This window comes from Merops nubicus, unplaced genomic scaffold (assembly GCF_000691845.1).
Source record: "Merops nubicus isolate BGI_N331 unplaced genomic scaffold, ASM69184v1 scaffold5875, whole genome shotgun sequence".
NCBI classification, from domain to species: domain Eukaryota; kingdom Metazoa; phylum Chordata; class Aves; order Coraciiformes; family Meropidae; genus Merops; species Merops nubicus.
The window spans coordinates 21054-45095 of NW_008610136.1; the positions used below are offsets into that span (position 1 = coordinate 21054).

The 24042-nt window shown below is 41.5% G+C and overlaps 1 protein-coding gene across 1 annotated transcript; it reads right to left on the minus strand.

The window, feature by feature from the left end:
* Positions 1 to 3460: 3460 nt before the first annotated feature.
* YWHAQ (tyrosine 3-monooxygenase/tryptophan 5-monooxygenase activation protein, theta) lies at positions 3461 to 23469 on the minus strand. Its single transcript, XM_008940792.1, has 5 exons — positions 23082 to 23469; positions 7983 to 8106; positions 5396 to 5559; positions 4934 to 5029; positions 3461 to 4533 (listed from the first exon to the last, which is right to left on the minus strand). Exons 1-5 carry the CDS (start codon positions 23373 to 23375, stop codon positions 4474 to 4476), a joined length of 738 nt encoding a protein of 245 aa, XP_008939040.1. The 5' UTR covers positions 23376 to 23469; the 3' UTR covers positions 3461 to 4473.
* Positions 23470 to 24042: the final 573 nt, after the last annotated feature.

A 24042-nucleotide genomic window follows, 5' to 3' on the forward strand; every position in this document is an offset into this window, starting at 1 on the left:
CCTTCTCTCCCTCAAACAGGTTTTACAAACTGTCCTTTTGTTACCAGAAGTAGAAAGATGTTACATTGGTGATGACCACAACAGCAGGAACGAGGATTTAACTACGCAAAGAGATTGGACAACCCAAAGTATCATTTGCAATAAAAGAGCTTATGAGCCACTTCTAATGGCATTTACAGAATCTGGGCTCAGGGGTTCTCACACTGCTGTCAACTTGCAAATCCTACACTAGATGAACTTCCCTTAAAAGAGCTTGCACATACAGAAATTTAAGTTTTAAAATAGCTGATCTCATAATTTGAGGCTAAACTATATTATCAAAGAGGTCCTCATGTCTGCTGATCGATTTAAGGATTCTGGCAGCAGATGACAAAGGCATTCCTCTAGCAAGCTGGGAGTCTTCGTAGCATAGTGGAAAATATCATGGCAGAAGCCCAAAGCTGGTACTAACATTTCACCCTTCCCACACTGGCATTTTATTCATCTGAAAGCTGGCCAAGCCGTAATTGCTGGAGCTTTCAGCAGCCATCTCATCTAGCTGTGCTCACAGAGGAGAGGGCAGTTCGTTCTTGGTAGAGCTCTGGGACTTGGGTTGTAGAACTGGGGTCTCAAGTTTGTGGTCTTCCAGTAACATTGGGAATAAATTGCAAAGTCCACCCTTTTCCTATATACGATTATCTATTACCCAATTTACGCTCTTGGTTTGATATGGAAGATGATAACTTTAGGTGGCAACAAAACATTTCTCAGACATATTTAGGACATTATTATAACTTTGAAAACCATAATTAGTGTATTTTGTATGCTTATGCAATTTTTGGTTACTCAAATCAACATTTCTACTGTTGTTTTATTTTTGTGTGTGTATGTGTGTCTAAGTCAGAAGCTTTCACAAAAAAACCCGAACCAAAAAAAAAACCACCCCCATGAGCCCAAACTTACTCTGGTCTCCCCACGCTGCTTTGTACTGCACAAAAGAAAGTCAGGTGCAAGGTAGCAAGTGCTGTTCTTGTTTTACATTATCATAAACAAATTTGTCCCCTAGTCTAACAAGTAACAGAGAATACTACAACTAGACTTGGAGAAGAAAAGTGTGTTTGTTGGCATTACTCATTTCAAAAAAGTTCCTGGGAAATTAAGGACAAAACTTTTGCTGCTGAAGTGAGTTATAACATGGATACCTCAGAAGAAAGTGGCAGTGTGAAGGACCATCTCTACCACTCCCCAATACCCCATGGCAGAGAAACGAGAACTCTTTTTTCTTAATGTTCTGAAAATACTGAGGAAGTTGAAACGATTACTGCACTACTGTGAAATTTGTTGTAGAGGTTAAGACAGTAACTGACTCACAGGACTTGCTGTATACAGCTCTGTTCAGCGTACAGACCCCCACCCTTGACCTAACAAGACACAGTTGTTTGACTAAGGTGTCTCAGATTGCACGGCCAGTTGTAGGGCTGGCTTGCAAAGAACCACCATGGTTTTGAATTAGACACATTTTCTGTCCAGTCTTTCCTGAGCTGTGGGGCAGGTCCTCTGATGTGAGGTGGGGCAGCATACAAGTGCAAATTATCTCCTGGAGCTGGAAACCATAATACCATGTGAACGAGCCAAATCACTCTGGGTATTGTACTAATAATGGAATTTACTGGGGTGGGGGCCAGTCATTTAGGGAATTATGTTCTATTCCCTTTTTGTACCATCATCCTATTCCCCTACACCTTTCACTCCCCGCCCCCTGCGATACAACACAGCTACTTGGCCAAACTGTGGAACAGTATGAGCAAGGGTTCATTGTTATTAAAGTTCAACAATTTTTTTTTTTTTTTTTTTTTTTTTTTTTTGTGCAAAATGTAGATGCAATGAACAAGAGGGAGCTAGAATTGGCCAGGAAAGAAATTCTTCCCAATATCCAACCAAACCTCCCCTGGCACAGCTTAAGCCCGTTTCCTCTTGTCCTGTTGCTAGTTACATGGGAGAAGAGACCAACCCCCTCCTCGCTACAGCCTCCTTTCAGGTAGATGCAGAGAGCAGTAAGGTCTCCTCTCAGCCTCCTCTCCAGACTAAACAACCCCAGTTCCCTTCAGCCACTCCTCGTAAGACATGTTATTCACACCCTTCACCAGCCTTGTTGCCCTTCTCTGGACAAACTTCATAGACATTAGAAAGAGCATTTAATAAAATAAGCTATAGTCTACATACAAGGCCTTGACACTGTTCTCGTAAGGAAAACCAACAACTCTCTCAACAAGTTGCAGAAGGAAGGGAACCAGAGAACGGCCGTGGCCAGCAATGTAATGCCTGCTAAGACAGCGCCCCAGAACACAGCAGAGAAAGCAAACTCAAAGGAGCAGGTAAAGCTGACTCCTAACACACCAGTACCAAAACGTTCTTCCTGGAGAATGAGAGCACTGGGGAGCTAAAAACCTTTAGGAAACAAATAATCGGTCAGGAATGCATGGGGGAGGGGAAGAAATTATGAAACCGAAACACCGATTAAGAAGCATATGAGTTTATGTAGAATCCTGCCACACAATACTTTGACAGCAATTCCAAGTGACTGCATGAAGAAAATGGAATCAATACATTTTTTTTTTTTTAAAAAAAGCAATGCATGTCAATTGAAGCACATAATCTGAACAGTTTTATTGTAGGAACACTCATTGTGCACACTCAGAGAATGAACAAAAACATGGAAGGTGGAAGATGTACCATCAGAAGCCTGAAAGGACTAGAAGTATGTCCTTTTCATCATGTCATATCCTGTCTAGCCAGGACACTACCAGGAGTTAAATATTTTCAAAAACCCTCCAACATGGGAAGCTAAGAGGTAGAGGTTTAGGAAAACAACTCTTACGTGATCTAGGGGAGAAAGGGGGCAGGAGGGGTAAGAAAAAAAAAAAAGCAGAGCAATGTATCATTACAAAAAGCTCCAAAAATTGGGGAAACAGTTATACTAGAAGCAGTCTAAGAACAGAAAGCAGACTATGATGTGAAGCACACAAGCTAACATTCTAGAGCAGGACAAACTCCTCTGCAATACTAAAGTGTAGCTGGAATACCGTAATAATGATGACGACCATCAGTGACCAAAAAAAAAAAAAAAAGAAAACACAAACCAGGACAGATGGGAGAAGTTCAAGAGGTTACCAAAAAAAAAAGCATAATTTAGATTAAAAGATTTGCAAGCCATGGAACAATATAAAGAAACTGGCTATTTTTCCTTGGGTCATGATTAAGGTGAAGCCATTAGCTCAAGTCGATTCAGTTACTAAGAAGTCCACATGTCAGGTTAACTATGACAAGTTATCCAGGGTATTTTCATAAAATGAGTTCATTTAAGAGCACATTTTTTTAACAGTATGCACTAAATTTGAGAAAGACACTTCTAGCACAAGATTCTTACACTGAAGTTTAGCCCTTGAGTGATTACATGGAATCGTTACAAGTCAACAGTAAGTGGTTTATAAAATGTAATTTTATTTGATGTTACTTTGCTGTTACAGAGGGCATAACATTTTCACAAGGCTTTTTTGGGACTACAATCAATGATTAGCAACACACAATAGTGGTCCAAACTCTCTAAATAACGATCACCGGACAAACTTGACACCTTCTCACATGTGCACAAACCTGCATGGAAAAGTACTAAATTTTATACTTGGACATGTGAACTTCAATTGGTTTTCCCATTCCAGTGTATTAAGAAATGACATGCACTTTAGTCTGCCAAAAAGCACTGCCCGTACCCCGGCAGTAACATGCTGCTTCTAATACATAGTAAAGTGAATACCAGAACTACAGAGGCAGGAGTGTACGTGAACTTTTATTGGGAAGGGATGTCAACTTAAACAGCAGCAACTGAAGACTGAGAGCAGCCCCTGTTTTGGAACACGCAAGCTTCTGTCTTACACGTTACAGGAAGCAACTCAATTTCTCATTTTCCAAACTAGAAATGCTCAGCTCAATCTGGCCCAATACTTCCATATTCCTACTGAAAAGAATACACAGTAGCATGTGAAAGTCGATTATGGAAAGGAAACCCTGCAGAAGAAGGAGGGAATGTGGAGAATTGAAAGCTATGTGGAACACTCTTTAGTTGCAATTAACTACATTTTCATATCTTACTGTCATACAAAACACAGTCGACTGGCAGGAACTGGTTCAGATTTGTTTTAAATACCAGGTACACTTTAGTCCGCTACATAAGTGTTTGGAAGTTACTTATGTTTATATGAAATGAAGCTATTAATACTTTTCTACAGCAGTAACCGCACACCAGGAAGGCCAGGACAAACACAAACCAAGGAATGGAGTTTTCCCAAAGCTGCAGTGTGAAAAGACTATAAATTGATTTCCATACACATGGATGGGTTTTCTTTGCTATAGGAAATCCAAGTGGAGCTATAAGGAATGGAGACGTGTAAAAAGGTTTCTTGAGAAGGAAAGGGAGAACGACGCCCCACGCGCAGGTTAGTTTTCTGCACCTTCTGCAGCATCACATTCTTCTCCTGCACTGTCTGATGTCCATAACTAGAAAAAGACAAGAAAAACAGTGTCAGCTTTCAGGAGCATGGCTTCACTTCCAAAAAAGGGACAACTATTGACCGCACAGAATCGATAATCAATGAGACCTGAGGATGTCTACGAAATACCAGTGCACAGGAAGTGTACAACCCCCGTGCCCAGTACTTGCTTGGGGAAAGGTAGCTGGAAATCGTCCTCCAAGCACAGGGCACAACTAGCTAGTTGCCCCATCACACCGTTATACTACATTCAAACCAAGTTATGGAAAGGTAAAGTAGGGGAAAATAGCCCAAATCAGTGACACTTTGCACTAGAGGGAAATAAGGGATTTGTTTCATCACAGATTTGGTCTAACTAAGCAAATGCATGCTTACAGAATCAGAGAGCACATAAAAAGGCAACTTACTGTTAGGTTGTCTCTAAGCAACTGCATGATGAGAGTACTGTCTTTGTATGAGTCTTCGTTCAGTGTATCAAGTTCTGCAATAGCCTCATCAAACGCCTAGAATAATTAAACCAGCTTTAGTCTAGTCACTGATCACTGAACAACTGCAAGCTAAACCTATCAGCAAAAGTAGATTTAAAAAAAAGGCAACAGTAGAAGTTAATGACCAGAATTGCTCTATCTGAAACAAAAGTGGAACAAAGGCATCATAAAAGCTCGCCCTGTTGCTGATAATTTAAGTCCCATTGGAAATACAGCCTGCTTGCACCCCTTTAACCCCACTAACAACAAGAGCCTGGGAACCAAATACATTAGACAGGATCATTTCCTGCCTGAACTCTAGGAAAAAATATTTCATATTATTTTAAGCACAAACTCTTCTACTGTCCCTGTAGGCATACAGAAGAAAAATAACTAACTTACTGTCTTTGCCAGTGTGCAGGCAAGCTCAGGATTGTTGAGAATCTCATAGTAAAATACAGAGAAGTTAAGAGCTAGACCCAAGCGAATCGGATGTGTTGGCTGCATCTCCTTCTTGCTGATATCAAACGCCTCCTGATAAGCTCCCTGTGAGTTTTCTATTGTTTCTGTTGAAATAATAAAAAACATGAAGTGTTTTTGGGGGTTTGTTTTTTAAAGATGTGACTATTTGAAGTACTCCATTAGCAGGAGACTGAACAGTCTGCTATTTAAGCCCACTCTTAGCACAACACTGCACTTAACATTAATCCAGGTAATGATTTTAAACCCATTTTAGTGCAGCTGCCATACTGACAAAACACAGGGAGCAAATTAAGCTACTTCGGAGCAAAGGTATTAAAGAGACAGAAACACATGGAATTTTGTAAATGCAAACATCCAAGACAACTGTATTAACTCAATGGTCTTCTGACACTTCAGGTTAAAAAACCACACAACAAAGTTGTGCATCACGATCTACAGAACTCCTGTTTTGTTCCTTGCACAGGACAGACAGGCTCGTGCGAGTCAGGAGCGCAGAGCAGAGGTGGCTGCTGTCTGTACAGCCCTGCTTCTTGAGGAAGCTTGGAAGGCACGCACTGCATGTTCCTGAAAAACTGCGAGTCTGCCTCCAAATCTAGGCAGAGGCAGGGCAAGATAAAAAACCCGAGGTCATGTCCAAAATAACTGGGAGAAATACTGCAGTGAAAAAAGATGACCAGGCCAGAGCAAGTACTTCAAGAGTGCTACATATAGTCTCTTCCAGATTCCCTTCCAGCAGGGAGCCAGAGGGCTGAACAGCCACCTCAAACGCCTGCAGAAGGGCCACTGTCAGAGCTCAAAATACAGCTGAGGGAACTGATGCCACAATTGCTCTAGAAAGTGCTGGGGAAAAAAACCAAACAGTTTCATAAATAATAATCTGGTAAGTACTCAAAAGTGGCAACACAGGCAGGTCTTTCAGTATTCCCTGGAATGAGCAATGACTGCTGACGGGCTATTATTTTGTCGAGAAGAAGAGAAAAAAGGGAAAAAGCCTACATAATGCAGGAAACAAATCAGCTTCTATGTACATAAAATATACTTGAAGCTGAGCAAATAAGGAGATGCCTAGATATGGAACATCAGAAAAGCTCCAAGTACAACTCCTTCAAAATTTGTGAGAAGCCAAGAACAAAATGGTGTGAGATACATAGAGGCTGTAACTTCCCAGCCAAGCACCAGGACCTGCCGATAAGGTGGTCAGTCTGTCCCTCCTCTGCAGCAAGCACCCGTATCAGCACCCATGTCACTTTACACACGGGCTCTTCAGCCCAAACAAACTGCTATTTCCCTGCTCAGACAAGGCCACAGGTTTGTAACTTGCCCAAGACAAAACATAACTCAGGTTATCTCCGTGAAGGTCAAAGACAAATTCTCTCTGCAAAGGCCAAAGAAGTTCTCTCTGCTGCTTGGACCTGCTGTTGTCATTCGAATCAGGTGAAGGGTTAAGAATTTCTGAATTTAACTCATTAGTGCAAAGACTTTTACTCCATTTAGTATACTTTCATCTTTCAATTTAAATGTATTTGCAAAAACAAAGGCTTTATTTAAGTGACAAAACAGCTCTGTCCTCCCACTTTGCAATTCAATCAGTTTAAAGTAGCCAAGGCTGCCAGATGCCTGCCATGCCCAGCCCGAAGGGACAGCCACCCCGGGGCCTGCCCGGCAGAGTCCACCAGTCCATCTCATTCCTGTGTCACAGCAGCACTCCAGGACTAAGTTTAGTTTGTTACGTAGAAATGTATCACTAGCTTATGCCCTACCAAGAGTTTTTAACATCACAACAGTATCCGGGCACCTCACAAAACAGTTTTTACTTAATTCAATACATCCTCTGAACATATCTTCCCCAGAGGAATTTCTTGAGGTACTTACAACCACCTATGCACATGTTCTAACTTCAAGGAATGTTCTACATTCTCAGGATGCCCAGCACATCAAGTGACAGCACCAGCTGTTAAGTTTTCCAGGCCTTTTCTTCTGGATCCAAAAGGGCAAACTAAAATTACAGGGATGGCATTATCCCCATGAACATCAGCCATTTCAGAGTGCAGCTCATGCTTCTTTGCAACTTTTGTGTTGCTTCTATATAAACTTACTTATAAACTTCATTGTGACTACAATGAAATCTGCTTCCCACTAAAGTGGTTGAAACCTACAGATCAACAGCACTCTGTCATATGGAGTAAAAAAGTGTTGCAGGGATCTGTTCACTCTTCCTCATCAACGCTGTTTAAGCATTAAGGAATACCTACTGAGAAATTTAGGGTAGGTGACAGGAATAACACCTAAAATTCCCTGGCATGTTATGCTTCAGGTCTGTTCAGAATTTGACTCTTTGTCTGTATGAACACTAGAGATTTCCAACTGAAATGTAATTGTTCCCACTTAGCTGACACAAATTCAGAGTAAAATACTGGCACGGGTACTCAATTTACTGTTCCTTCTCCCATGGCCCAAAACTGAAGTTCATTAGTTACAGAACACCTGAAGACCACCAGGTACTTACGTTTTCTGTCATCACCACAGGCAACTTCAGCAAGGTATCGGAAGTAGTCTCCCTTCATCTTCAGGTAGAATACCTTGCTCTCTGGATTAGTTGCATTAGCTATTAAATATTTGTCCAACAGCTCCTGAAACAACAACAAAAAAATACATTGATGTATTACATACACCATTGCAACTAAGTACAATCTACTTTTCTTCTCTCGAGAAGCTTTATGTGGACTCGCATGTTTGCCACCAGGGAAAAAGGAGTTTTAAGGGCATTTTAGACAGACACACACCACCCATCTAAAGGCACAGTGCTAGAGACTACATGAAGATGATCAGGCAACCGTCCCATCACACTGCCAAAAAAGTAGCATGAAAAGGTTTACAAGCGTATATTTTCACAACCAAGTTCATTTTCAGTATGCACACTTCTCATTTCAAAAATGTTGTTGCAAATGAGTAAGATTTTACCAGAAAAATAAAACACTAATCAGAAAGTTTCAAAGCTATTTATAAAGAAGAACTTATTCCCACTTCACAGGGAAAAAAAAAAAGGGTAAAAAATCCCACTCCGCTAGTTTTTTTTAAAACAAATAGCATTCATTAGAGGTGATAAGGCATCTCCAGCCCAGCTGGCAGAGTGCCAAGGACCTGAGGTCAGCTGGCCAAGGCTGGGAGGCAGCAGCGGCTCCAGCGCCGCAGGGCAGCGCCCTTCGCGCCTCGGGAGGCACTCGGAGAGGTTTACAGGCCGCCAGCAAGAGGAGGCAAGTCTTCCCCCGAGGCTGCAAGGCCTCCCAGTCCTTCCACAACAGAGGTGACAGCCACAGAGAGAGGAGGTACTCCGGAGACTTGAGCAGGAGCAGCACCTTCTGGCTGACCTCCCTGTCCCTGAGCCCCAGCAATTTAACTCAGCTGGTTACCACAACAGACCCACGCTCTCGGGGGTTGACAAAAGGCAGGAAGAGACTCAAGGGAACTCCACAATACTGAGGAGCAACTTCACACTAAGAATTTCTGTGATGAAGACTTGCATTCAGTTACATGGAAAATAAACAGGTCATAAAAGGAGCAGAAAAGTTTCCACAAAGCTGGCAAACTGTGGCTAGTTAAGTAAGATTTCTGTTACGTGAACATGTATCCAAATTCATGAAGTACCTACAAAGAAAACGTTTAAAGAACTGTAAGCTTTCAGGGAAAAAACCCGTAGCGTTTTAATTAGCACCTTTAGCACTGTAATCAAAATGAGCTAATTTGATACAAACCTACTCCCTACGCACACCACCATATCATTATTACTTCCTTTAATAATGAACAGTAGCAGAGCAATCCAGCCAAAAGTGTTTACTCATTCCAAGTCCACTTGAGGTCCTGGCAATTATTCTGGACACTTTTAGCAGGGTACTTCCAATTGGGTGAAAAATGTGTTTTTGTATCCACACAGTGCTTCCCGAGGACTTAACACTGCACACAGCTCCAGACAAGCTCCCCTCAAAGAGCCCCTACCAAGGCACGAGACAGCAGGAAGGAGCTACATGTACTCCTACTACCACCCTGGTGAAAACAGCAGGTGGGTGAAATGATGCCGAGCCCGACATACCCTTCCACTTAACCAATCAGAAAAATTTTTAGGACTTTGTAAGGCTAGAAAAGCACTGCCAAAGACTAGACATTGGCTAGTATGGCACAGGGCTATGTGGGGAATTTGTGTCGGGGTTTATTTAACACAGTGAAATCTATCCAATGGTACCACCTCATAGGTGATACCAAAAAAGCGGCAAAACGTCAGGTATGTTTCAAAACAAGAGTTCAGACACTGTAGGCAGATGGGTAATACAACCCCATATTAATACTGTTATTTAGTGTGAGTCATTCCTCTATTCAAATGAGTTATTTCCATTCTACAAGTTTCTGCAGGGAGAAAAACTCCCTGTTTTGGCTCGATGTTTTCCTGATGCTTTTCTCCCATGACAGATGTCAACGCCAGCCATAAAAGCACATCACTACACAAATCAGTTTCAAAGTCTCAGAGATGACAATGCAGTAACCTCATGTTTAACACAGACATTTGATTTTACAAGAAACTGCCCAAAATTATTCAAGTTGACATCCAATAAACCTACGCTTAGAAAGGTTTCTTAAATCAGTCATGACCAATGAGTAACTACTAGCATCTAAAAGGCCATCCTAAGGTTGGGAGTGCATGAAGCAGCAGAAAAATGACAGATCCACGTGCTCAGATTAGGTGTGTAAAACTATGCCACAGTCTAAGGAGCACTGACCAGACAACCAAGAAGGAGATGTCGTATGGGATTTTCAACCAGATGAAAAAACTGTTGACAAAACTGTATCTTTGATTTTTCTTCTAAATGCTGACATAAAACTTTCAAGATGTTACAACTACATGACGAGGGAACAAAGAGGTATTTTTCTTTTATGCCTTCCAAAAACTGAAAATTACAGATCTCACTAGAAAATTCTATCTCTGGAGGTAGCTCTAGCAGTAGAGTGCAGTATGTAACTGATGCAGCTGGGTTATGACTTAAAAATACTAACACCTAGAAACTAGTGTAAAACTAAATAACATCTACAGGAGAGCTTTAGCATGTGTAATTTCAGCCAAGTCTCAAAGCTGTGTTGCCTAGAGCATTAACAGTCACTTTTTTCCGGACTGGGAAGGCCAAAAGGGAGCACAAAAGGATTCTGCCACAGCCTGAGCCTCACCACAAGCGTGTGGTGCTGCAGCCTGCTTGTCCGTGCGTCCTGAAAGTGCTGCCTCCACTATGCAGGCTGGAAAACCAGGGGTTCTGTGCAGACTTCTGAGAAACTGCGAGGGCACAAAGGGGATGGTGGGAGTGAGCTGCAGGTCTCCATACAGCCAAGAGTGGGTTACGTACGCTGCTTTATCTCCTAGGCAGCCCTCGGCTGGTGGAGCTGAGCTGCCTGCACAGCAGCTCCCACTCCAGTTCATCTTGAAGGCCTCCTAATCCTTACCACAGCACATGGTAAGGGAGAGATCCGTGCCTCTATCAGCTTGGGTGGAACATCCTCATTCTGCATCTTACGTATCTGGTTTGGGGGGTTTAATAGCAATAAATGGAGCAAGATCTCATTTATGAATCATGTAGGATAGAACAGAATACAAACAGACTTTGAGTAAAGCTAATTATTTATCTACCCAGACATTATCTTTCAAATCAATAATGTATTTGGTACACTTAGTGAGCCATTCATCTCAGGACATGCATCAGCATCATCATTTCTTGGAAGGCATCCTACCCTCCCTCTAACAGACCAAATGTTGGCAGGGCAGCTTTGAAAGCAGACAGCACAATAAGCTAAACGATTTACTTTAAGCTGTTGTGAGCCAGTAACAGCCATGAAGACTCAAGATTTCCTACATGTGTTCTCTGTCTTTCCCCACTTAGGCTTTTCTGCCTTTCCATCAGACAGCAATCAGCCAGGAATCCTCATTTTAAACATCAGCTGACAGTAAGTAAAATGAATACAGGCAGCCTGAGCAACCAAGCTGATCTCAGCCAACCTAAAAATGTATTATAGTAAATTCTACCTAAAGAGAGAGAGGCACTGCCACAGGTAGGACTCTGTGATGAAGTCAGACAACACAGTAGACTGCTGTCCATGTTCACACACAACAAACACATATCACTTATTTTTTGTCACAGAAAGTTATGTATCAAAATACAGTTGCCACCATCATTAAGAACTGTTAAACTTTAAACATCTTCTAAACCAAGCCCTGAACAACAGCAATTACATGCTCTACAACATCAAACATGCCTCAGGTGCTGCCATGAAAAGCCATGTGACGTTTGAGCTGATGGCCTGCCCTGATGGTGGGTGACACTCAGAACCAGCAGGACAAAGACTTGGGAAACAAAACCCTGTCCTCAAGCCAGACCCTTCATCTCCTGGTGCAGCTGCATTAGAAGAGGTCTGCACTGTGACAGTTTGTGGCTGGCACCACCTCAAGTGATGTGCTGGTCCTTCTGTAGCGTGACAGGGTTTCCCAACCCGTTTCTCATTAGTGTTGCTCACCCATCTCCATTTATTTCTACCTTCACAGTGTGCCAACACTCTCACCATCCTAATAGCATCATATTCTTATCTATGATAGTCTTTCCCCCGCCTACAGAAGGCAGGCTTATTTACTTATCTATTAGAGAGATGCCAGCAACAGTGGGCTACTGGAACAGATCCACAGCTGCTTGAAGGAGCCATGGGGAGCAGGCAAAGAGCCTGGCAGCACTCCACTCCTTCCCCCCTTAAAGCAGAAATTTATTTTTTTATTTTGCTCTCCATTGGCAGACTTATCCCTTTACACACCAAGAGAAAGTTACATTTCAATTACCTTTTTGGATCTTACTCCCAACTGAATAACTGTCCTTTCTTAGTCTCTTTTCCCCTCTGCTTAAGCAGGAACAAGGGTTGAACGTGTCATCATAGTATCAGACCACTGCAATTAACCCGAGCCAGAAGTATTAAGTTTAATTCATCTGCTCTCAACACTTCCCCATTATTTTAGCTTTATGAAAAGCAAGGCCCCGAAGGAAGATGCCAGCCATATCTTCACTTGAAGTGCCCAATACAGACAAAGAAGCTCCCTGAAGACACGTCTCCTTCATAAGTGTTTGTTGTGCATGCATCCAGCCCACCTCTCCTTACATACACCACACGCATCACCTGCAATTCATGTACAAACCCTACTCCACACAGGCTTTCTATAACCTGTCAACCTCTTCTTATAAAAGCTGACATAAAAACAGGAAGGCCCACCAACCTCCCCCCAGCTCAGCCCACTTTAAAAGGCAAGCCTGAGAGAAGATTGAGACAAGTTCAGCCACCATGTACACTAAACACTGGCTGTGCTATTTAACTATGTGGTAGGCTCAAGTGGCAGAAAAAATGCCATCACTGTCTGATCCATGCTGGTCTCCTTTACCACATAATCAGCTATGAAGAATTTTGATAGCAAAGATAAATTAAAAAAAAAAAAAAACCAACTTGAATACCAAATTGACCTTTGAGCTGCCTTCAGCTCTTCAGCCATTTAGAATTAGACTTCAATATGAAAGGCAAATATGTGAACATAAATCTCTGCATATATTCCAATACCATTAGCTAGTGGATATATTCTTCACACTTACCCGTTCAATACCAGAGGATGAACATGAACCAGGTCAACTCCAGAGATTATCTGCTGATCACAAGTAGTTTAAGGTCAATTTTCAAAGCAAGCTAAAGATACCATGTGCCTAGGTACTGACAGAAGTTCTCAATGTGGTAAACTGAAGTAACTCTAGATACTTACAATGCCACCATCACTCAGATGTCAACACCTACGACATGTTTGGGTTACATCACCAGCACCAAGTTATTTTATGTTACACTATTAAAAGACTGATGTACACTGTCATTTGCATTTCTCACCAGCTTGGCACAGCATATCGTTACTTTTGCTCCACCAGAAGGAACTAAGTCCATGTAAAAGTAACATAAGCAACAGTACTCTCCAAAAGCTTGCCCACATAAATAGAAACCGGGAAGAAAAAAGACCAACTTGAACTTCAAATCAACTGCTTAGAAGCTCTCTGCTGTCCAAGTGCTTGTCAGACTGCCAGCAGAAGTGCTACCATTCCATGGGTTACCCATTTTCACAGGTCTTCCAGAGACTAGATAGACAATTACTGCTGTTACCCAGGTGTCTCTTCCCTTCCTGAGCTGATGCTGAATGTTCCCTATTTTGAGCTTTTAAGCGTTTTGGGTGCATTTTGTTGGTTTATCATTTGTTTATTTAAGGAGTATTGATGCCAGACACCAGAACAGATGTTACAGGGGTGGCAGCAAGTGACACCAATTACTTCACGTTGCCCTTGCCTGTAACAGCACACCCTTATTGGCCAAACCCCAAATGGTCACGTACAAATGAAGAAACTGTTTCAAAATAAACCTATTTTGAGACAGGGTTCCTTAAAAATATTGCACAGGCTCCACGTCAACATCGCTTCTTTTAGCAAGTTAACTCACTACTCTGAGCACAGACTCAACATCACAGTCCCACCTAGAAGATGAGCAGCTTGCAGCCAACAGGCACACTACACAAAGTGTGTGATGCTACATAAATTCAGCCAGGTGCAAAATATTTGGAAAAATTCTTCAGTCTTGAGTATTTCTGGAGGTCCATCCACCTCCAAGATGAGAAAAATCACCTATAAGCAGCATAAAGGGAAATGGTTTCCACCCTATCTGCAGAAAAAAAGTAAAGCTAAGAAGCTGATGAGGCAGCACAGACCAATATAGTCCGTTCATATAACTGTTAAACACAAATTTAAACACATTAATGTCCCACAGTGCTTGATAGCACAGATGGTCAGTGCAGGCTTGTACCTTTCAATAAAGCTTCTACTCACAAATGACTGCCTGTTTTAATTGTCTAGTAAACTGCCATTAAGACTTTGACTATTTCAAGTATAATCAGCCATTCCAAAGTCCACCGCATGACTCACTGCACCCTAGGTGTGTTTTAACATTCAGTGGTTGTTTTCGTGACAGGAAAGGGAGAGTCCCCTCCAGCAACAGTAAAATCACTTACTTTCAGAAGTGTAATTCAGCAGAACTAAGTTCTTCATCCTTTCAGATTCAAGCTCTACACATCAACTCCTTTTGGAAGAACATTAGTTTTCCTACAGACCTCTTAAGACTATTTGTATTTCAGTTTATCTGTTGAGGAAAAGAAGTGTAAATCTTTCCAGTAATGGCATGGCCTGAAGATGACCTCAACAAAGCACTGTCAAGAAGCAGAGAACCTGGCATGGACACCAAGAAGGTGACCTAATTTGTCTTTTCCATTTGGTTCTGAGTCTTTACCTGCACAGTTTTAAGAACCGGCAGCCAGTATTCAGAATTGGCCCCGACTGAAGTATCTGGAATCCCACTTACCAGATTCACTGGAAGCCTGAGCTGCAGCACATCTGCCCATAGTATTATCACCTGGGGTTGAGACTAATTTAATCTAGAATTTACATTCACTGCTTACACTTCTCCTAAAACAAGAAGTTCTGTGATTCCCAAAGAACTATGTAATCCAGGAACTACAAGTCTGTGGAAATGCAAGTTCTTTCTACACATTTTCATCAGACAAAACCAGCAATCCAGTGGAAGTCACAGAAGTATTCAAGTTTTTATGGAAGAGCCTAAAGTTTTCCAGTTCCTATTGACAAATGTAGAAACGAGTCTTCAAAAAAGTCATTTCCCTTTTCAATAATTATAAGGTTTTGCTGAAGTAACGGAACAAAACAGCCAAAAGCTTTCAGGAAAAAATTGTTATCAGAAAGTTTTATCTCAAATTGATTCAAACGTTCTTCCATGATTGCATTTTCCATATTTTTAATTCCTCAAAATACTTGGAGTGTTATTTTCTTCTTAGCAAACACGGATTACTGACATCAAATTCTTCCCTTCAGAATTCTGACTACCTGAAAGCTTCTTCCAGCATCCTCCACCTGTGATCTTCCATAATGTGACAGAATCAAACAAAACCATCTGAATTAACGCTTAAAAATATTTCTATGCTCTGCAGCTACTGAAGCCCTGAAGGTGCAATTAAATGATTGACTGAGATACATCCAGACTAATGATACGAAAGATTAACAACAGCATGCAGGAGTTACGTGGGTTTAAGATATGGCACCCTTGTGCAACTAACTGAATTTTAAAGCCAGCCCTTCATGATAATAAATGAACTCTGAAGGGCCTAAAAGTTTTACTTGCTTCAGTTCTGCTCTCTGTTTGAGAGCCCTAGATGAGGCTTCTCATCACTGAAACCCAGGAAGATAATGAAACAGATGCACCTTCTTCCCATTGCTTAGTGCAGCTGGAAGAGCCTTCTGCATTGTTCAACTTCACCTCAAAGGAAACATAGCAACATACTATTTCATTCAGTGCAGCAGAAGTGCATCAGTAATTTTTTATTCCCCAGATGCAAAAATCTACAACAATGAAATCTAACCTTGAAATCACAAAAACTAGAAGCAAACATTTCAGGTAACTTTGTCAAAACAATCTCTCACAGCAAGTGAATGCTGATGTGCTCGCTAAGGCCCTGCTACCAACCTCCATTTGAAGCAATTCCTGCTTACAAGAATTCTTCACAACGTATTCAACTTCAGAACAGAACTTCCTGAAGAAGTTTTATCCAGGAAATATGAGATTGTCATTCTGATAAGAGTGTATGTAACATGTTTTTTCAAATGTATGATTGGAGCAAATGGAAAGTTTTCTGTTTCCTAACATGACTCCTGTATCCAACTGCTGCAGTGGATGGATCATGTAAATTAAAGAACAGAGTAAAGACTGTTACAGCAAGGAATAAACCTTTATCAAGGTTAGAAACTCGTAAATCAAAACCTTGATTCTTTTAACAAATTAAAAGAAAGGCACAAGTAAAATCACAGCTGATTCAGGCCTTTCTAGTTCATAGGTCTTTCCATCTGAGGTTTTGGTGGGTGCACAGAACCACAGAACTCAGCACTTACATTTTTACCGTCTGTTACGCCTCACTCCCAGTCCACATGTCCCAGTCCACATGAGCTGCTATTCAGCTGTACAGAGTGAATTAGCAAATTACAAGCTTACAAGCCAGTGAGCAGTATGCTCACCTGGAGCATTCTGATGTTGGTTCTGGCATCCTGAGAAGCAAGAAGAGTGAGGAGGAACCTCTAAATATCAAGGCAATGAACTCAGTAGAGCTATACAGAATAAGTGCCAAAAATGCAGTGTTCAAGAACAGTTTTACTTACCTTACCGAGCTAGTCTGGGATAAAATTAGCTTCAAGTTTATGGTCAAGCATAAAAGCACTTAAACACAAACAGCAAGTAACATCTAGGGGCACTAGGCCCATCATTCTCAAAAGAGCAAGAGCATAAAAAAAAAAAAGATCTAGGCAGATAAGAAAACGCTGATTAATGAAGCACACCCCTTCACCCACTGAACTTACAACGAAAGCACATCCATGCACTTTTACCTTCCCCAGAAAAACAGCTACCCCCACACAGAAAACAAGTTTCTGCACCCATACAGAAGTTAGCACATTATTAAAGCAATAGATTGTACTTAACCCAATTTGTGCCATCAAAGAAGTCAACTGCTAATACCTTGAAGCTTGAGTGCCTTCTTTCCTCATCAAGTTCTAGCTCTCTGATATACAGCCTTCTATGTTTTACTTCAAAAAGACATCTATTCTATCAGTGTCTAAGGTAGCAGAAATGCCTGCGAAACAACCGTCTAGCAGGGAAGCATGACAGTGATTTCCAAAACCTGTTAAAAGCTTCTCTGCTTTAGCAGAGAAATAGAAGCACGTGCTACTTTCAAGGCCACCAAATCAGTAAATGTCCCCTGGTAAATTTTATAATTTTATATGTACAAGTGGACTCTAGTGTAGTAAAGAAAGCTTTAATAGCCTTGACTACAACCAGGGTAGATAACCTCTAGCTTAACCTCACTAAAAAAAAATAGATTTTTGACAGTGGAGAGAGATGATGCTTTGGCTGCCCCATTCTCAACAGCTGGTCACCTGCACTGGTATATTACAACTTCCTATTTTCAATTACTCCACATCCTGCTTCTCACAGGATGTTAACATTCAGGACAGGCCTTTCAGAGCTGTCAGAAGCTATGACACTGTAGACGTGTAGTTCTCCAGTGGTCATTTATTAAACTTTTAAGAACAGGCAAGCCACTGATCTTCCTGTTTTTCTACTTCAACAGACATCAGTTAACCCTATTCTCAGCTTTACCTCAAGATGGAGATACCCATGCAAATCACACCAGTGATCTAAACTCAGCCCAGTAACTTCTGAAAAAGGAAATGACACTGCATACACAAATAATAACATAATGGTCTCAGGTTTTAGAATCTCAGCCAGAATACCTTGCTGCCCTTCCTCTTTTATCCTTTACTAGCTTGCCTTCTATGTTTTAGAAATTCAGTATCCAGTGGCAGAGGGCAGCAAGCAATGACTGCACAGGATGGAAGCCCCAGCTACCATCAGAATTGCTTGCACTATTTTTACTTGGACTTTAACAGGTTTTGGCCAATTCAAGAACCTCACTGCATTCTAAGCTTTGCTTCTCAAGTGTCAATACTTTCTTAGCAAAAGATTCTGTTTTCCTTGCAGAAAAGCATAGTACTCCATCAACAGATTCTAACTAAGGGCAGAATCTGATGTAAAAGAAGGTGCAAGTATCAGTAAGCCAAGTTCAGATAATGAATTTAAATTTAAGTTTCAAATACATTAAACTGGAAGGAAGTCACAAATTAAGTTCCACAATTCATGTCACAAATGTGTTGACATTTGCTCTAAGTTGTGCTGAGAAAACAAAGCAGAAGCAACTCTTTCCTCCCATATTACATTTCATCCAAAAGATGACCTGTTATTCCAAATTAAAACATTCATTTAACATTCATTCCACAATTCTGGCTTTGCCAAGAATTAACGTTCCCAACCTAAGGTCTGGCTTTGAGGCATGAAGTAGTTAGTCCTTTTAGTCAGTTACTTATAAATGGAGTCAATAGCATTTGCTTTGATTTATAAAAGGCAAAAAAGTTAAAAAATAACACTTGAAACACTGACCCAATCACTATTAGGACAACTGATTCAAGTCCAAAAGCAGTATTAATTTAAGTGATTAGTATGCCTGACCTTCAGAATAAAACTGCATGCTATATAGTTACAGTGTCCAAAGACTGTAATATCCTTTTACTCAGATGCCAGTTTCACCTCTGCAACTCTACATATTCCTGTATAGCCTATGAAAAAAAGAAAAAGCAGAGAAAAAGGATTCCTGAGACATCAAAGTCCAGTAAATTGTTCATATAGCAGCATCAACCTGATTCTTAATCTGCTTGTATAATAAAAATCAAGATTTCACTTTTCTATAGGCCAAAGGTAACGGCAGGAAAAAACCCCAGGACTATGGATAAAGCTATTGTCATCTGACAGCAGGTATTTCAGCTGACACAAGGAATCTACTTGCTCCTGCAAAAAAAAATACAAACTTCATTTCCAACAAAGCTATGTTAAAAAAAAACAAAACTGCTTTGGACATTACATTCTAGCATTGAGATTTTTTTTTAAATTACTTTTAAGTGTTTAGCTTTAGAAGTAGATCTACAAAATAGATGAAAAAACAGAAATGGGCATAGATTTTTATCCTTCTTTTTATTAGCATTTATTGTTTTTTAATCATGCAAAGCAGAAGTAGAGGGAAGGGAAGTTTAAAAGTTTACAACACCCTTGCTCATTTCTAGAATAACTCACTGACATGGGCCTGACACAGTGCAATGTAAAACTGTTTACAGAGGACATCATAAAACCAGATATTTGGAAACAACTGAAAAGCCTCACATATCTTAACTTTTCTATGTAAAAAACTCAAAAGCATATTAGAATAAACTTTTAAGTTTCAGCTGAAGACGTGAAGAGTATGTAACCATTAAGACAGTTGTTTCCAAGCCCTAGTGACTTTAGCCATGGCATCTTCATCAAGTTTTAAACTGTGGACAAGTAGTTACCACAGAGCAGTAGAGGTGAGATCTGAAGAGCTCCAACAACATCAGGACCTAGAAACTGAACATATGCAGAGTGCTACCAAACACACATGGAAAAACCCTCAAACTGCAGGTGGAGAGTGAACTGCTTCGAGGCAAGGGCTGATGATGTCCTTTCTTCATTCCTTTACACTAGTTCTCTCTAAAGAATGAAGGAGCTTCAATTAGCATGAGTTATTGCTATGCAAAGGGACCGAAGCTCTCAGAAAACCCAGCAGTTTGATCTGCTTCCCCAGAGAAGTTCTAAAGCAAAAATTACCTTTTGAATGTTTCACATGTTATTTCACTAATTAAATTAAGGTTGATGCTGCACCCATCCCCTCTACACTGTCTAGTATCCTCAGTTTGAAATCACTCAAGAGAATATAAAGAAACATGAACTTTGTGCTCAGAGAGTATACAAAACAACATAGTTCCAAAGTTAGGTTGCCAACATGTTTATTCAAGGACATGAAGGTTTCAAGAATAGTTTTGACTATGATTCAACATTAATTCTCTATATTACCAAAGAATTAGGCAATCAATACAGGGACTTCAATAAAGCCTCCTGGTGTGCCTTTCAAATTCAACATTTGCACAAGTTTTTTTTAAAAAGTCATACTATTTCCTCATGGAAGAGCCACTCTCATCAGTCATAAAATTAAATTAAGAAGGGTTCAGATCACATCTACTCCTGCTAGCAAGACAGACAGTTAGGAAATGTCTTCACTGCTTGGTATGACATGGAGTATCTTACTGTGACCACTGATGGTGGCTGTACCTTAATTAATTGCAAGTTAGATAGGTACATAAATAAAAACACATCTGTCTAGATATCGCAACATAATTTTGCATGTTTGTATTCCAGTGGTGATTAAGTGCCACACCCTAAAACAATACCTTACCTAAGTGGCTTGAAGCGTTCTTTACAGAAAAAAAGTAATTGCATAATGAGTGTTTTGCCTTTTTACAAAAATATTAGCAGTATTTTGTAATGCTAACACACAATTATTTCTAAATGAAAATTTCTACAACAGCAGATCTGCTTAATTTTGAAAAGCTGTGCCGTACCAGTAATAAAAAAAGACTTTTGAAAAAAACTGTTAGTAGTATGACTAACAGCAGTCACACCCCACCCAACACATCCACCCTTGCTAAATCCAAATACTCCAGATGACAAGCAACCTTTCCATACTACTTGCCAGCAGTTGTTTCAGTGTAGCTGCCTTCCCAGAATTACAAAAGCATCTCTGAGATTCAACTTCAGAGTTCTCAAGAAGCTACAAGCAGTTACTATAATATCAGTCAAGAAGAAATTCTCGTCCAAAGGAGAAGTCAAAACTACTCTGTGGCTCAGCTTTAGGAAACCCCTCCTTTGTAGTGCCTGCACATTGTGAGTCCCAGCCACTCGGATGCTGACTCATGGATCACAGGAGTGATTGATGGAGGAAAGGGAGAGGAGCAGGACAGAACATAACTGCACATGGCCCTCACAGGAAGAGTGAAAATCAGGTCTGCAGTAGGTAGCCGACACCTCCTCCTACCAAGGGCAGGCACATCTCGGGCAGACCAGGAAGAGCCCGCTCAGGTTTCGGTCTCCACGGCTTCCTGCTGGCTTCCGGGCAAGAGAGGAAGGAGAGCAGCCAGGCAGGGCAGAGAGAGGGCAGAGACAGACTGGAACGCAGGGGAGAACTCAGCCAGGACAGAGCAAGCTGTGCAAGCTCCTCCTGCATCAGAGACTGTGCTCACACAGCCACCAGGCTGCCTGCTGTCCACCATTTGATCCGACTGGAATAAATTCAGCACAGACACTGCAAAATGGATCACTGCCTGTATCATCCAGAGATGTTTCATCTCCCTGTGGAAGCAGAAGCTTCTTGTGAAGATGGCACAGCAACCAGCATGAGATTTTATGCATAACCTTCTCTTAGAAACTAGATTGGGTAAAAGGACAGAGGGACATGAGGAAGTCTGAAGACCGAGGTTTATGTTGAAGTTAGTTCTGAATGGGCCACTGAGTAGAGGACACTGAGAGGAGTGACAACAGCACAAATGCTGGCAACCTGTCACAGGTTCTAGTGAAACTCGTGTCACAGGAAATGGCAATCAGCATCCTACACAAGTCACACCATTTTCAGAAAGGTGAAAGTTTCACAGCTTAAGAACATCTGTAAATGTAGAAGCAGCTTCTTTGGAAGACATGAACTCTTAAATACGTTAAGGAATTAACTGAACTGATTTATTAAGCTAATAAATATTAACATTATTTTCAAAGGTAATTAATTTTAAATGGTTTAGTAAAAAAAACCCCAAACCGAGGTGGCTGCACACAAAGACACATACAGGTATTCTCAGCACAATCCAAAGAAGCTCTCCTCTCCCTTGTATGTGATCCAGAACACTTAACCAAGAAGAAAATTCAGTTACTTTCAAACCAGTCAGCTTTAAATACAGTTCTCCCAAACCAACGTGGGATAGATACATTTAGCTCAAAACTTTGTTTCCTTATGTACTTGCTTCTTCCTGCTTTCACGTTAACAATACTAGACAGCAGAAAAACCCAAAATGTTAACTAAGAGGAGCAAATAAACCACTGAAGATGACCCGCCACAGGATTATTATGGCATTCCATACGTGCAGTTTCCTGCAGTCCCAGCTCCCTGCTCACACGGGTCAGGGTCCAGCAGCCCCCACGCTGCTGACACAGGTCTCTCCAGCTCCCGCTACAGTGCGGTACAGTTCCGCTATCGACAGCCTCTGGAATTCTGCTGCTCCCACAGAGACGCACTCCGGGGCCTCCACACATGCCTCGGCTGTCACGTCACTCTTCACTTGAGTTTTACAATCTTCCATAATAACTGCAAATTCTTAAAGATTCAGCTTGAGAAGTCAGCTTGATCTGACAAAGCCAATTTCTACATGACTTTATTTCCTATCTCCAATATAGATGTCTTACTTTATAGAATCATCTTATATTAAAATAAAATTTTCAAAATGTCTCTTAAAGACCCCTCAAGAGCACTCTTCTTCATGAGAAGTAAACGAAATACAGTTTCTTTAAAAGCTTTTAAGAGGTTATTAGCCCTGAAGAAATAAAGAGTTTTTCTCATTTTCTTTTCAAATTATGTTGCGAGTAGATACACTTACTAACCACAGCACAAGCAGGCATGAGGCTAAATTCTCTGCATCCATGCAACTACCTAGCACAATACTGCATATGGATCACTCCATCCAAAACCAGACTTCAAATACCTCAAATTTGAGTGCGTTATCTCAAATACTCTACACACGAGGCCCACAGGATAGAGCAGATGATCTTCTTCCTTACAGTAAACCACATAATGGTTGCAGAAGTTACTGCACTGACTTCCCCTACCCCAGCATAACACTTCACACAATATTCCCCAATTGAATTCGCAGTCTTATTCCACAGTACAGCAGCACACATGAATACTGTATTTCTTTCTCTTAAAAAAAACACAGAAGAAAAAAAGAAAGTCCCCACTCACCAGGACAGTGGTGCAGATGGACCTGAGCTCAGACTCCACCTTCTCCCGATAGTCCTTGATAAGCTGCATCTTCTTGTCACTGGTGTCTGTCTTCTGCTCAATGCTAGAGATGACCCTCCAGGCAGAGCGCCGCCCCCCCACTACGTTCTTGTAGGCCACTGAGAGCAGGTTGCGCTCCTCGTTGGACAGCTCGGCACCTTGCTCAGTTACTGCCTTCATGCAGGTGGCCATATCATCATAGCGCTCAGCTTGCTCAGCCAGCTTGGCTTTCTGGATCAACTCGGTCTTATCCATGGTGGTTGGCAGTGGGGCAAGAGCAGGATAGTAGCAAAAGCAGGAGAAGCTGGGGATGTCACACTATCAACGAGAGAATGCACCTCAAAACCTGCCAGAAAAAAGACAGTAACCACAACGCTAGGATAAAACACTACAGAACACGATCTTACACCACCCCTTGCAGCCCACCAAACCCCAAGGAACCTCGCCTCCCATTCCCCATCTCCAGGTGCTTCTCATAGAGATGGACTGCAGCATCCCGCCCTTCCACGCAGCACTGAGGGTAGAAGCACTAGTCCCATGGGTCCACCCCTAGGGAAAACACGACCCAGAAACCCAACCCGACAGCGAAGGGACAGCAGCCTGAAGACCAAGCGCTGGAAATAGCTATATTTCCATCACGGCGCACTTTTTGTCCTCACCCTGCTTTTCTTCCTTGTCTTACGTGAACACGTTAATAGGCTTTCTAACAGGGGCCTGGATAAGGATACCCAGTTATCACCCAATCTGGGGGGCCCCGCTCGAAACCCTTGCCCCGCGTGCCACAGGCATTAAAAGTGAAAGCCGAAAAAAGACGGATGCCCAAGCCGGGAGAAGCGGGGAAAAAAAATAAATAACAAAAGGAGCGAGACGAACTCGCCCCCGGGGAGGCACGGAAGGGGTTAAAGCCCCGCGGGATGGCAAA

What these genes read in the sequence shown, in the direction of transcription:
- YWHAQ (XM_008940792.1), bottom strand. Translation starts at nt 23,375, where the DNA reads ATGGATAAGACCGAGTTGATCCAGAAAGCCAAGCTGGCTGAGCAAGCT. An exon ending in CCATCTGCACCACTGTCCTG is followed by an intron (nt 8,107 to 23,081) that starts GTGAGTGGGGAC and finishes TTGTTGTTTCAG; the next exon opens with GAGCTGTTGGACAAATATTT. An exon ending in CTGTGGTGATGACAGAAAAC is followed by an intron (nt 5,560 to 7,982) that starts GTAAGTACCTGG and finishes TTATTTCAACAG; the next exon opens with AAACAATAGAAAACTCACAG.